The sequence below is a fragment of the Haemaphysalis longicornis genome, unplaced genomic scaffold, assembly GCF_048455015.1.
Source record: "Haemaphysalis longicornis isolate Haplotype H1 unplaced genomic scaffold, Haemaphysalis longicornis Haplotype H1 scaffold_4, whole genome shotgun sequence".
Classification (NCBI taxonomy): Eukaryota; Metazoa; Arthropoda; class Arachnida; order Ixodida; family Ixodidae; genus Haemaphysalis; species Haemaphysalis longicornis.
In genome coordinates this window covers 93,358,387-93,373,504 of record NW_027526361.1, presented here as the reverse complement: position 1 = coordinate 93,373,504, position 15,118 = coordinate 93,358,387, and the positions used below count along the sequence as shown (strand labels likewise).

Sequence of the window (15,118 nt, the reverse complement as noted above, 5' to 3'; positions counted from 1 at the left end):
TCGAAAAAATCGCGTTTTTTTGACCCGCGTGTCCCCTTAAGTGATAACATGCAGTTAACACAATGATAACTAGACTTTCAGTGCTGGCCCATAATACGCCTCTATGCCCATGATACGGTGACTGTGGCATAAAATTTGAAATAATTCTTGCATTTTTCTTTTCCCTAGTTAAAAGACGCCTTTCAAGGATGGAATGGAGATGAGGGAGCTACTGAAGTCCAGTCCTTTCAAACTAAACAGAGTTGTGTCCTCTCGCATTTATTTCCCGCCTTGTGCAAAAGCATGTGCAGACACGGCCGAGGCATTCCTCTCGTGCTTTCATCCTGCATGGTTGTGTTGACTTTCCCAATCTTATACTACACGCATATGGCGCAGGTACACAGCCACCACGCTAGCACAGGATGCCATGGAGTGCACAAATTATGCTAACAATTTTTTTTAGAAACCTGGGATTTCTTTTAGGAGTTCACAAATTGTGCGAGGACGCAAGTTACGCAGTAAATCCGGTAGTTCAAACAAGTTCCTAGTCAACATACTGTGCCGACAGCCCACCCACCTAGGTGGTATTTACTAACAACACTATCATACGACACACCTAAGTCGCAACGTTTTTGCGACATCTAGACAAAGCTGTGCAATCAGGGTTGCATTGTAGAAGAGACGGTAGAGCGTAACGAGTAGGGACCCCACCCCGGGGCCGCACTCACCACAAACTTGTCGTAAAGCTGGTAGGTAAGTAGAGGGTTTGGCAGTTCCCGGAAGTACATTTTGAGCAGAGAGGCCACACAGTGGATGTCTTGACGGATCTCCTCCTCGTTCAGGTCAGGCACTCGGTCCTCATCGAAGGTCACCCTGCAGAAGGTTTCAAAACAAAATGACAACAACAACAAAGCCTTATTACCAACAGGACTACACAAGAATTCCTTCAGTCAAGACTGCGTCGCAGTGAAAAGTTTGGATCACAATTACGGCACTCCCTAACGGGAAATTTGGGTGCAGGGCAAACTGCAGTCTTCTGTGTTACGGCACACACCTGCTGCGTCTCAATGAAGTGATTGCAGCATCAGTGAACGCACGCGATATACCCTGGCTGTCTTCTAACATGTCGCATTGGGGACCATGTATTGTGCCTGTCGGCATACTTTCATCTACTGCTTTACTGCTCGCTCTATCTTCGGTGGCCTCTTCGTTCTCTTGGTTATATTGTAGCGCGTCGCCGCTGGAGAGAATGCCTCACGCCGTCTCGGCATACTTTCCTCCTCCCCTTTCCTGCTCATTCTATCTCGTCTATCTTTTTATCTCGTTTATCGTCTATCTCGTCTATCGTCTGTCCCCTTCATTCATTCGGTTACAACGAGGAATGACGGCGCCATGAAACCACAGTAAAACAAAACAAAACAAAGAAAAAACGAAAACAAAACAAAACAAAGAACCTGATGATGCAAAAAGGAATCTAGGAGAATAAATTTACGCACCAGGGAAAAGCAATTAATGACGTTGCCCAATTTTTGCACACTCAAAATTTCTTAAAGATGATAAAAGAAGACGTGACACAGTTTCAGCATATTAAATTAATAAAACTATTGTAAAGATTAAAGCAAAGAACCGTCCCTGCACCCACAAAAAATGGCCTCATCCGAATGCCGTTACACTATAATCACTGCTCCACTAAAAACCCAAAGATTCACTCACCTCAACTTCTGGATGTTGGATGTCACCCCTGATAACCGATAAATGCCATCCACAATTCCAAACTGTTCGATAAATTTGGCACAACTTGTGAGCACCAGGGGCACTGAAGCAAACAAACAAAAACAGCGAAACGTTTTCTTCAGCAAATCACAGAAGGTTCAGTAAGTCATGTGACAATCACCATGAAATACATTGTGCTTTATTTGATTTACAAGGCCTTGAATACAAGTCTGGCTTATTCAAAAGATTGTGTTGTCCCAATAACAATCATATTAATTTTATCGCAAAGTTCAAACAAATAATTTAGACCTTAGTGAATACAGATGAAGTAGTGGCAACTCCCCAGCCATTTTTTGATGAGATCTCTGTCATGTCACAGATTCTTATTTGTGCATTTTGTGGCAAATTCACTGCCAAGAAATGTGACTGTGATTGTAGTGGGGCCTCTAGTTCCATTTAATCCTATCACTTGAATGTTATTCTGCAGTTTGCACAGTGATAACTACATTTTTAGTGCTGGCCTCTATTGCATCCCTGCTGCCACTATTGCATCCCTGCTGACATCATGTAGTGAAATTTGAATGTTTTCCAATATTTCTTGCATTCTTTTGGTTAAAGAATGTCTTTCATGGCTAGAATAGAGCTGAGTTATCACGGGCTAGTTCTTCCATGCTGACCAAGGCTGTATTTTTCTGTCTTCATAAGCCCCATTGACAAGGTTTCTTTTTCTAATGCTATTCTTTCTGTATGTAAGCGCTCTTGTAAACCTCCATCAGTAGGTTCATTTTCACTGCAGCTATCATCTTCTGTCTCTGAACATCCAGAAAGTTGCATCTTTCCATGAATAACCACTACCACAACCACCATCATACACTGCAAAAATTACTCTTTCCTACCCCTTTCACCAGCCTCTGCCAGAATCACTTTAAAAGGGGAGGGTGAGTTGAGTGCAGCCTGGGTGCATGCTTGGACATGCGTACAACCTCTAACCAGTGCACTCATCTGTGCAGCTCAAAAGTGTGCGAAACGAGGTATGTACAGTTGGCCAAATCTTTAACTAGCGTTGGAAAGTGGTGCTTTGCATGCGTCAGCGGCGTATGAGGGAAACTAGCGTTGGAAAGTGGCGCTTTGCATGCGTCAGTGGCGTATGAGGGAAGCCAAGTTGCAAACAGCACCATCGTCTGCTAGGTTGTTCCTTCCTAAGAGCATCATAAGACTGAAAATTCGCCGCGCGCACGCTACTTAAAGATTTGGCCGACTGTACATCCTACATGCAGGCGTTATCATACTGCGCAGCTTGCTTCCCGTTCACATCATGCCGACTGTCTTAGACCTTTGGTTCCCATTATGCAAAAGACTGACCAGAGACCCTTGTAAACGCAGGGCACTCCCATGACTCCGCTAGCCAGGGACAGCCGGCGTGCCCCTCCTTTCAGCGAAGGGAGAGAGAGAGAGAGACGCACACTCACCATCCCTGCCGGTGTTGGTGAGGTGCTCGCCAAGATCGCAGCCAAACACCCGCTCCCTCAAGATCCCACTTTGCTTGAGTTTCCTCCGCGAAGGCCGCGACAGCAGGAAGGACCGGAAGAAGGCAATCAGCTTGCCGTGCTTCCGCAACACTGCACACACAGAGGGCCGGCGCTGTTCTAAAGACGTGTCGTCTTAAGGGGCATGCTGCTTTGGACAAATGTCGATCGCGAGTGGCAAACAAAAAGGACAAGAAAGACTACCCTGCATTTGAACGGTATTGCTATTATATGTGAACAGGACCAACTTGATACCGAAACGACTAAGACTGAGACCGCAACAATCAATTCTCACAAAAGCAATTGGTTGAACTAATGTTCACTTAAGGAATACAATCAATTCAAACAGTTTTCAGGGTCCTAGTCCTACACAGCAATGAAACATGTGCATTGGTTGGAGTTTCTCGAAAGGTATGTGCTATTTTATTCCTTTAGAAACAAGCGCAACAAAAAATATGAGCTACCACTAAATGTTTCTGCACTTCGCAGTCATTACCATTGACTTTAGAATGTACAGAATGCAGCATGCATGATGAAGATGGGCCGATTACCTGGCTTTGTGGGAATCTTCAGGTTGTGAGGAATTTTGTCGCCGATCACTTGCACGCACTCACTCGGAAAGAAACCAACCTGCAAACCACAGCAGCACAGAAAGTCAGCAAAAAGGTAAAAAGAAGAGAGTGACGACAAGCAGTTTCTGAAACCACATTTCCCTCATTGAATTTTATGCATCGAAGGCGGCCACAAAAAATCGCAACATTTATGTTTCCACTGTGAACTAACTCATAATAACCAGTGAAAAAAAAAGCAAAACTTGGCACAATTATGGGCTGAGAAATGTGCTCATCAGTCAAACGCACCATTAATTTTTATTCAAGACACGTGAATTAGAATGCGATACAGAGATCTGTAACTATAACGTTGGCTTTGCCGCAAAGCGTGTCCTGTCTACAAGCAGGATCATAAATGAAATCTGATGAAATCTTTATAGTTTAGCAGAAAAACGAGGTTCCAAAGCCACGCACAAATCATGACTGAAGAACCACATATCATGGTTTTCAACGAAATCGGAACATGTTTTTTTTTTTATCGTCAAAACACTCTATAACTAAATTACAGACTACAGAATTGTATAAAAAGTGATATGATTTCAGAAGTGATTTCCAAGGGGGCAAGACAGCAAAACTGATTGGATCCAGAAAGAGTTACAAAGGCCTGGCTGCAGGAACAGTGATGGAATAGTGAAGCAACGCCATATAGCAGTGCATGAAAAAAGAATTTCAATAAGCTCAACTTCATATTCCCTCTGCCAGCAATCACCAATTAAGTAACAAGCAGAAAGATGCTAGCACAACAAAAAAATTCTACGCGAACATTGAGCCACATGACACAGTGCCAAAGATCATGCTTAAAAACATGATATTACACCCCCATATTAAAATACACACACTCCTCAATAAAGAAGCACCGCTATGGGTAACCAATTAAGCATGGTAAGCCAATTTGTAACTAACCTCAAAGCCCCTCTTTCCACGCCACCACATCGACTCATCCGCAGGGGGCATATCAATCACTGACACCATGTCCCCGACCTGCAAACAGTGAAACAGCATGGACAGTACGTCAGAATGTATCTTCAATAATAAATCCCGCAAAAAAAAAAAAAAAAAAGACAGCCAAGATCAGCAGAGGAGAAACAGGATACTTAATCTAGATAAAAAATGTCACTGCAGATGGCAATTTATGAAAACTCGCTTATTTCACTCACGCGTGCAAGGAATCATGCTTGCAAGGAATCATTCGGATGCATTCATGCTCATGCTTACGTTCATGCCTAATGCTCAATTGACCCCATTGCCATACGCAAATTGGTACACCTGCAGAGATAGCACACAAACTAGAAAACTTTTTTTCATGCTGCAACTGGCATACTCAGGTGCTATTACCTGCGCTAGTTAATTTCCTCCTCAAATTACACTATTCCCGCAAAGTATGATTTTTCTCAAGCATGAAAGTAAAGCAGTCATTTCTTACGATAGTAAGAAAACCCTGACATTTCTACCCAGGTTGGAACACTCAAAATGCATCTCCATTTTTATCTCCCGGTTGTGTAAAGTTGTAAAGTCATAAAACCTGAAAAGGAAGCACACACGATAGCATAACTTGCGACCAGTAATGTGCTGCCCAACAAACTAACAAGTGCATTGCCGCAGCCCACAATCACCAACTTCCCCCACAGAGATTCTGAAAGGGGAACTCATTAATTAAAAAATAGGGGAATCAGTTCATCCATTCATTCACTCTTTCAGTGCGACACAATCTTCTTAATAAAAACATTGTTTATATTCATGGATGCCGTATGCTCATAGCAGTGGTCCTCTTAACAGATGGTACCCTTTCATTTGTAAAGCACACGGACAGGGCCCAGTGTGTGAAGCACAGAGTACAATATCGTCAATTCGGTCTTCATACAGTGGCTCGGATTGGTCCTAATGCAAACCACCAAAAAATGATTTCTGTATCCTCCCGGTGAGAAACACAATGTGAAGCCGAGTTGCAGAGGCAAATGTTACTTGTCCTCTAGATAACTGTTTTTGAATTGTGGTGATTACCGCCATTTCCTCAAGTCCGTTGATCAGAGCATTACCTTGTGAGTACAGTCGAGTCCACTTATAACAATACCGTTTATAACAATATATCAGATATAACAATGAACAGCTATGGCACCATCAACTTTTGTATTCTTTCTGTGGTAAAATAAACCGCTTATTACAATGCTCCAGTGCCACGATATCGTATAATGATTGAATACGGTTATACTGTGCCCCAAAAGTGCACCAGTGATGACTCTAATGACGCGGTTGCGCAGGCTACACAGGTAGTGTCTTCGCAGGAGGCCCAATGCGTGACACAGTACCTCGGGGACTTCGTTTCCGCCAAGGACATTTACCTCAGCTAGGTGAAGCACCTATAGATGCTTTTGGAAAAGATTTGCGCTAGCTTCACACGCGGCAAACAAAGGTGACTGACTGGCTTGTTTTCCGCAAATTATTAGTAGTACGACCTTGCTGGCATGCGAATAAAATGTTTTGAGCTCTGTTCCGTCCTTTCATTTTGCAACCCGCTTATAACAATTATTGGTTTCAACGATGGGATTTTCTTGGCACTTGGATATTGTTATAAGTGGACTAGACAGGATACATTATTGTTAAAGCCCCCACAAAGGAGTGTGGGCTAGTAATGCTATTACTGCTTATTTCCCTTTAGGCTTCCCTGCAGTAGCACATTTAAACGACAACTTTGGCATCATGGGACAGACAACAGTGCCAACATTTAAGGAAACTCTAGCCTAGGTTCATTCCCCTCAAAGAAGCAAGACATTGCCAGCACATGCAGCAGCAAAGAGTTTCTATTGAGCACCAATAGCCCCAGCGAAATTTACCTGAAGTACCCAAGCGACCAACATTGTCCGTGGTACATTCGAACAACAGTCAAACATCCAATGCCAGGACGGCCACTGTACATCCATATTTGGATGTACATTAGTGGACGTGCAGCAGACATCCAGCAATGGATGCACAAAGAATATACATTTCCGTATGTCCGAAGGATGTTCGCCCATGGATGTTCCAAATTACGACTAAGCATCGAAGAATGGCTTAAATTAAACATAATAGCAAAACCAATAAAGTTACTCCACTTTTCAATTAAAACAATTTTGTGCATCAACACCGACTTTTATATTGTAAGTTTCATCTGTATATCACTAAAATTAAGACTAGCTGTTTTTACTTCTTGAAGCAGCTTGCCAACTTCAATGATTATCTCTTTGGGGGAGGGCATAAAAGCATTGAGAACTGCTAACACCTCGAGTAAAGCAAGTTTACCATGCTCTGTACAGCATGCGTTCATGTATACTTGTCCACCCCGTAGTGCATTAGTGCCATGCAGTGCATTATTGATTGCATAAATCCTATGCCTCTCATTGTACATTATATTCCGTCGCATATGAATGCGTGTCACATAAGATGTGAGCACCACAATGCTTTGTTTTTAAATTTCGCTGTTATTTAACTGGAGTAGGCAGGTATTTTCATTTCATTTTCCCTGTGCCAAGCCTGGGGCATAAAGTATTTGTGATTCTGTAAAATGATGCTCAACATCCAAAATACATCCAACTTCGACCATCCGATTGGAAGTACAGAAGTGTTAAACCCAGACGTACCATGTCTGGTGTGTCCAGCGGCCCTGAAATGGACGTCTGCTAAAGCCGGAATAGACGTCCGGTGGTTGCTTGAGTATTATAGCACATTACTGTGATACATACTGTCTTCAATTGCAGCTTTTTTCACGGGGAGCATTAAAGTGTAAAGTAAGGTAGTGGAACGGTCATCAGCACTCGTCAGAAATGGTGTTCTGCAAAACCATGGCTGGGGGGTGACCGAACTTATAGAAAAAAGCAGATGACACATGCAGAAAGGCACGCCGGTACCTCACCCATTCGCCCAGCGATCATCTTTTCTGTTTGTTCTGCAGTTTTGTCTCTTTCAGATCTCTTTTTTTTTTTTCGAAGGTTCACTTGTACTGGCTGCCCAACTCGCTACATTACTTCTACTGCTACTCGTTCCGGAGGGGAGAACTGATTTGATTTGATTGTGGGGTTTAACGCGCCGACCCAGCACTGGCGATGAGGCCGCCGTAGTGGAGGGCTCCGGATTAATTTTGACCACCTGGGGATCTTTAACGTGTACCAAAATTTCGTACACACCGGCGTTTTTGCTTTTCGCCTCTATCAGAAAAGCGGCCGCCTCGGCCCGGAATCAAACCCGCAACCTCGCGCTCAGCAGTGCCTTAGCCACTGAGCCACCGCGGCGGGTCGGAGGGAGTACTGCTGTGGACGAATTAAAGGAGCCATGAAGAGAAAACACAAGTTTGGTTCATTCAAAAGATTGTCTCGTTAGAATCATACTGACACCACTTTTAATGTAAACTTCGCTCAAATAAGCTACATAATTAGGAAAAACGGGAATGGTCATGCGACCCACCAGCTCATTTCCCGCAACAGAACCTATGATGTCACATGAGCTAAGCTCTGCGATTGGCGGAGGCTGGCAGAAGCAGACGCAAATTAGGTAGAGCTTACAAACTAGACGAACGAGCGATTTGCACTTAAATTTAGGGCACATTCTTTACAAAGCAATAAGAATGATGGGACAAACAGTGGAAGTTACGAAAGCACATGTAAACATAGAAGTACTGATGCGTTCTGCTGTTCGTACTGCGCACAGCATGCTTGGTTTAGCTGCACAGCACTACGGGGCTTGGGGTTGTCTCAGACTGGCCGATTGACGCAAGCAACGGTGTCTTACGTGACCCCATTTGTCGAGCGAGCACTGTTTCAGGGAACGAATATTTTCTCCCAGAACAAAAACAAGCCAGGTTTAAATGCGGGCAAAAACAAACCAAACGCTTGCCGCGGTACGGTGGCGCCATCTGGGTTACGGAACGTAAAGAAACGCGGGAACAAACCAACACCGCTGTACAGGGTGGAGACAACCTTTGAACGGTCCCGTGCCGCCGCAATTGGGCCAACGGGCTCAACGCGTTATTCTTTTCGTTTCCCACGAGACCTAGCAACGCGAAACAGACAATATGATTCAAACTTCTTCAGTAAACTGCGTTGCGGCGATAATTTTAGCGCGGTTTTGACACAATGACTTGCTTCAGCGGCGAGCGAGCAACCGAAAATGGCGGCGCCAGCGTATACGTGTCTCTACCCTGTATGGCGGATGCGTGAATGAAGGTATTCTAGGCTGCAGAGCGGTCGGTTCCTGTGATATCATTTGGGACCTCGAAAACGCACGATTGAGCGGGAAAATCAAAATTTTTACCTAAATTGTTTAATTTCTCAGTGAATAAAGCACCGTCTGTATCCGGACAAGCGCTGGGGGCACTATAAAACACGAAATCTTTCGAATAAAACCAACTTGCATTGTCTCTTCATGGCTCCTTTAAAGAGCGCCTAGCCAAAAAGTTCGGGGCAACGGAAAATCTGCGCCGTCTATTGCGGCTGAGCACGGGTGTTTAAATCCCGCGCGTGAACGCATTCCTCCTGCATAGTAGGACAGACATAAGACAGACGTCGCTGCTAAAGAAAACATCCCCCTCGCAAGGGGCACGGTCAAATGCAGAGCATTTTCGATTTTCGGGGGGCGCACATACCCGATTTTATCTGGTTCGAAAGAAATTGACAGCGAGAGCGAACGCCGAGAACCGCCCCATCACGGCACGACCGCGCCACGACCACGTCACGATCACGCCACCACTGTTGTTGCTCCCGCGCCAAACTACGACGCATGCGCGCCCCACCTGTTGCTGAACGCGATCCGAGCACGCAGAGAACACGCGAGGAGCAGCGGAGAGCAGGCGAGGAGGAGTGGGGGAGAGGGAGCACCTGGAACGGCTGTTGCGGACGCCGAGGCACCAACGCCGGGTGACATCGTGAGTTAAAAGAAATGCTCTGCATTTAACAGACAGAGTGCCGGAAAAGGCAGACAAGAAGGCGTGTCTGGAATGCTACAACAGAAAAGAGACATCTAGTACTGTTCCACCTTCAACAGAGCCGCCCAGTTGGGTTGACCAACACAAAGTGAAGACGGAAAGCGAAGGAAGAAGCGGGAGAAGGTGCAACCACAACCCTTGCCTACGACCGAGCTGCCCGGTTTCGCGTACCGACGGGGGCGGTGCCACTCTTGGAAGTGGTTCATATTTGCGCGTTGTTTCTTCGCGATACCTCCCCCCGTATACAGCAAGCTCATCTGACCGCTCATCCCAGACACGCCGAGAACTGTGACACGGGATATACGCCAACTAGCCACGCCGAGCGACAGGATGCCGCAAAAGCAAGGTGTGCGCTCCCAATGCACACCCACGAAGCCGAGCGCTTTCGAAGCACGACCAACGTCCGCAAAAACGCACGCGCGCCGCTCGTGGCGGCACGCTCCCGGCAGCTCCACAATAATCCCTTGTTTTCGAGTCGGGTCGCCGTCGGCTCGAGAAAACGATTCGGAATGGCTTTTCACTAGAGCGGAGCCAAAAGACCCGCCGGACGAGAAAGCCTTGACCTACATAGTCGCACGGCGGCCCGAACCAACGGCACACACTCACACAAGAGGCCCGCACAAAACAATGGGTCGACGACGACGCTGGCCAGCCCTCCGGGCTCAAGACGTCGAGGCGTCGTCGCAGGACGACGCCGGCGCAGTGCCAGCCCTAGGAGCGGCGGCGTGCCCAGTGTGCCATTTGCGCGATACGCCCACCAAAGATCCCCAGCGCTCATTGTCTCTACAGGCGGCGCCCCAGCTCTTGTACAATGGGCCGCATCATTTCCCAGCAGCGCAATGCTTCGGCTTGACTTTTTTTTGGCAACCTCCCTCCCCTATTTCTTCTTCGAAGCCCGGATTGTGACTCGGCCGCGTCAGTTTTTCTTACTGACACTCGAAGCCAACTGTCTCTTTGTAAAAGGACGGCCCCGCCTTGAAAGACCCTTGTCCAAATAAAGCGGACAGGAGCGGGGCTAAAGCGGGAAAAAAATGGGGCCGCACTGCCATAAGTTCCGACGGCGGAGTACAGCGGTGGGTCAGTGGGGCGAAGGAAATTTGGACCCCTGAGTAGGATGTAGCGAAAACAGGCAGAGCGGCGTACGGAGTCCGGTGCCAGCGATGCGACCCCGCGAAAATTCCGACGTTCCAACTTTGCAAGTACGGGACTGTCGCGCTATTCGGTCGGCATGACCCAGGGAGCGAATGGCAAGTGTCCCGTTCGTGGATGTCCGCTACAGTCTTTGGTAACCGACGCAACTTGCAATAATCGACTAGCCGTTTGTCCCGGAACGGTGTTACCGTTGGCGGAACATGAGACTTGATTACCCACTCGTAAGCGGCGCTATCATTTTAGTCTAAAAGCGAGCTGCCATTCTCTACAAACCAAGAGCAGAAAATGCACGCTTAAGTTTGGAAGCTGTTGAGTTTCACTGGCTTGCCCAACGGGCTGGCAGCAGCAGTCAGTATAGTATCTCTATGGCAGCAGCAGAAACTGAGCCCGGTCGAGGTCACTTCGCGCGGATTCCCTGCATCCCCAGTATAAGACAGACGGGGGTCATAAACAAGGACCAGAGCGGCTTCAAATTGGTCGTAGATACCATCACACTCTCCATACCATTAACGATATATACACGCACATTTCGTGTTAAAGACGGCGGTCAAACTGGCGAGGCAGAGTCATTACCCCGCATTTAAGTTGCGGCCCCGGAATATTGCACTACATGCCATTTGGACCAGCCCGCCAAGATACGCAGACTTTCCAACGTAAATAAGCCGGCGCACCACTCCGCCCGGCATATGCTAAGCGGCGCTGCTAAGGAGTCCAGCACTGTCAGCGCAGGTGGTAAGAGACCGTTGAAAGCAGCACTCCGATAGTGCTTTAGAGATCGCAGATCTCGTGCCACTGTTATTCACAGCGCAGCTTTCGCGCCCCCGATTGTATCTAAGTGAATTAGGCGACCTTCCACGAAACACCACCCCATCGCCTCGGGCAACGAAAGGCCGCTTATACAGCAGGCTTATCCGCGACCGGGCGTAGCGTTCCCGATCGAGAAGTGACGACTCTTGACCCCGAACACGAGACAGGTCCGACCGGCGGGAAACAGCAGTTTCACACGCGCGACAAGAAGCCGCGCAAGTCTACAGCGGTGCCGCAGCAAAACAAACAGGCAGCCGCCGCCCCTCTAATGACATCGCCAGAGCCGAGAAGCCGAGTTCTCCTCGCGATCGTCGGACAACAGTCGGCAGCGCCCTTGTAAAGCCCGCAGTCACGCGCACCTCCGCGCAGCCAATGGCGACGAAATGGGAGTCACCCCCCCACCCCCCTTTCTCCCCACTGCGAGATAATTGCAAAGCGAAAGTGGCGGTGCCCCAGGCATGGCTACGGGCCGGGCCCTAAAGTGCGCAAGATGAGAACCGCGTTGGGAGGAAGGGTAGGCACCACATGGCACTGTGGTGTTGAGTCAGTCGAACACGACGAGGCGGGTCACCGACTTGAATGTTCGCTGAGGGCACTACCCCCCGGGGCCGGTTATTATCACATCACACGACGTTTAGCGTGGCCACTAGCGCAGGTTATCAGGGCTGCATGCAGGCGTCTCTGCCTGGCCAAGGATTTGATTTCCCCGAGCAGAATGTGCGAGAATTGCCGAATAAACGGCTCAGCACATCGGCGGTTCCGCAAGTTACTATTCGTCTACTCACTCTACGGGAGGTCTTTCAGCAATGCCACGTAAAGACGTGAGCATGGGGAAGAAAAACGCGGTTGAAATCTCACTTGACGAAAAACGCCCCTTCCACAGCCTTTGTCCGACCAGTCCAACGAGCACAAAGTTACTCGCCCTGGAATTTAGTCTGTGATGTGCCGCTGTTACCGCCCGATACTACGTCACTTCCCGACTGCTTAGGGCCCGCCTCGCCCAATGAACAAGATACGCTCTTTTTATCTTCATTCGGTCTTTATTTAGATTTTTTTTGGCCTTCATTTAGTAACAAGGGAGGCCCAAAATCACTCCGAACGACGGTCACGGATACGGTTGGCTTCAAATCCATTCCCGGAGAACTACCAAGTGCACGTACGAGGACTTTCCTTTTATACTTACTTTAATTAAAGGACAGATGCTATCGCCCGAGTACTTCAAATCAAGCCAACGTCACCCCCCCCCCCCCCCCCCCCTTCCTAATCTTCAGTCACGACGGCGACAATTTCTCAGGAAGTGGCAAGAGATGGCCGGCTATTGGCAGCTTCAAGCGCGGCCCAAGGCCGTCCGTCTCGCACAACTCGAATTGTAGCACGCTCGCTTGAAACGCAGGGGCGGCATCAAGAACCAAGTCACATCCTCTTCCAGTTTATCAGACAAACGCGGCAGACGCTCACGCGAATCCCTTCCAGCTGGCCAGCGTTCCGTTCTCACGGCGGCGAACCAAGCATGTTGTTGGCGCAAGACTTTTTGGCGCGCTTGGCTGCCGAACGAACAACGGCCGCCCGCCACCGAAACGCAGACGTAGCCATCTGGAGGAGGCGGCTGATAAGAGCGGCGATTCTGCGTAGGGCGCGCGACATGGCGGGCACTCGCGGGGCTGACATCATGTGAAGGAAATACGAGGCAGTTCAAGGAGATGTCGAACGGCCCGCTGCTTCCTGCCGCGAGCGCCCTTCCTCTTCTCGCTCTGCAACCCCAAGCGCAGTCGCGTTCACTGAAAGACGGTCACAAGCTGGCAGCGTGACGAAGCTACGTTGCACCACAGTGCGCGCGCATCGGAATTGAAAGAAGCCCTGCGCTCAAAAAAAAAAAAAAAAATCAAGAGTTCTACACGCGGTAGCTACGGGTGAGCAGTGAGACGCGCCGTAATGGACGGCTCCATTAAAAATTTTGACGTACGGGCGTTTTTTTTTTTTTTTTAATTTTCGCCTCCTTCTGAAAGGCGGCCGCCGCGGCCGGGATCGAACCCGCGTCCTTGAGCTCAGCAGCGCAACCCCTTAGCCACTAAGACACCGCGGCGGATGCTGTGCTAAACTTGCTGGAAGCAACAGCGGGCAGACTTGTTTGTTCGCCAACTAGGACCACGCGAGCGAAGCGGCGGCGCAAAAGTGCGACCAGAGGAACGAAAGTAGGGTCCCGGGAGGGGGGGTCTATCGACGACTGGAATTTTCGGTGAATTACCCATGTGGTCTCACATAAGTGATCGGCTACGTGCGCGCGTAGAGAAATGAAGAAGCGCAGAGTAATTTTGCGCTACGCTTACAAACAGTTCCGCGAAGTTACCTAACATTACGCACAAAAGGTATGAAAACCGTCGCTTTGTATTCTAAAAATGAATTTAAAAAACCCGTTTGTGTGGTTAAAATTAGCGTCGCTACAAAACGATCGAGCAAGTTTGTCAAAATTGCGTGCGAACGACGAATGTTGAATATTTCAGAACTGAATACTTGTATTCGTATCCATTTTTTTAAAAACGATTCGCTGCTTTAGGTAAGACGCTGCGCTGCTTTAGAGCGCCGCTCTGTTTCAGAGCCAACGCACGAATTGGCCTTGGTTAGGCGGACGCCACTCACCCTATTTTCTACTTAGCCTGGTCGGTTACCATACCAAAACGACCCTTTCTGATTGACTTTTCATGACGCAACTGAAAGTCAATCATAGCAGGCTTTCGGGACCAGATAGCAACGATCAGGCCAACAGTAGGTCCCTCGGTTCTGCGATGTCCCTTCAAGAAGCATCCAATCAGATCGGTAACACCTTGGTTCTTTTCCCTCCTCTATACCCCCATCCCTCCATCTCGGCATCTACCCTCCCGCAACACTCATCTTTCCATCTTCCTCTGCCTCCCGTCCAAACCAATATCCATCCTTCCCGATTGATCCAACTCCGTACCTGGAAGGAGATCTCGTCGGGCGCCTGTGCCGCGTAGCTGCGCACCACGTAGGCGGCGGCCACGGCGGGCGTGTTGATGGCCGACTCGTCGGTGACCAGCAGCCGGTGGCCCCGGTTGTCGAGCTCGAGCCAGTTGAGCACCGAGCCGCAGCTCACCAGGTTGCCCACCAGGCACGAGAAGCGGCCCAGGTAGTCCGCCAGCAGCTCGCGAACCACCGCCTGCGGAAGCCGATCGATGGGGTCACTCATCCGCAGGTACTGATACTGCCGCACAGAGCGGACGCGGACAGCGCGCTACGGAACGCGTATCAGCCGATGGGAGGTTTAGCAGCAGTTTTGCCGACACAGACGCCGGATTTTAAATGCAGAGCATTTCAGTAACTCACGATGTCACCCACGTTGACGTCCGTAGTCGTAGTCCGCA

The 15,118-nt window shown here is 48.5% G+C and overlaps 1 protein-coding gene across 6 annotated transcripts in view; it reads right to left on the bottom strand.

Moving 5' to 3' along the window:
* Positions 1-15,118, bottom strand: part of Cdgapr (GTPase-activating protein CdGAPr) — a 294,951-nt gene that overhangs the window by 27,469 nt on the left and 252,364 nt on the right. For 4 of the 6 annotated variants that reach the window (XM_077707302.1, XM_077707303.1, XM_077707300.1 and 1 more), the window contains 6 exons: positions 14,695-14,913; positions 4,733-4,810; positions 3,770-3,848; positions 3,162-3,311; positions 1,693-1,795; positions 708-852 (listed from right to left, as the gene is read on the bottom strand). In XM_077707302.1, the coding sequence (XP_077563428.1) occupies positions 708-852; positions 1,693-1,795; positions 3,162-3,311; positions 3,770-3,848; positions 4,733-4,810; positions 14,695-14,913 (774 nt within the window). Of the gene's footprint in view, positions 1-707; positions 853-1,692; positions 1,796-3,161; positions 3,312-3,769; positions 3,849-4,732; positions 4,811-12,523; positions 12,561-12,596; positions 12,645-14,694; positions 14,914-15,118 lie in introns of those variants that run through there. The other 2 variants (XM_077707306.1, XM_077707305.1) reach the window with 2 other exon arrangements.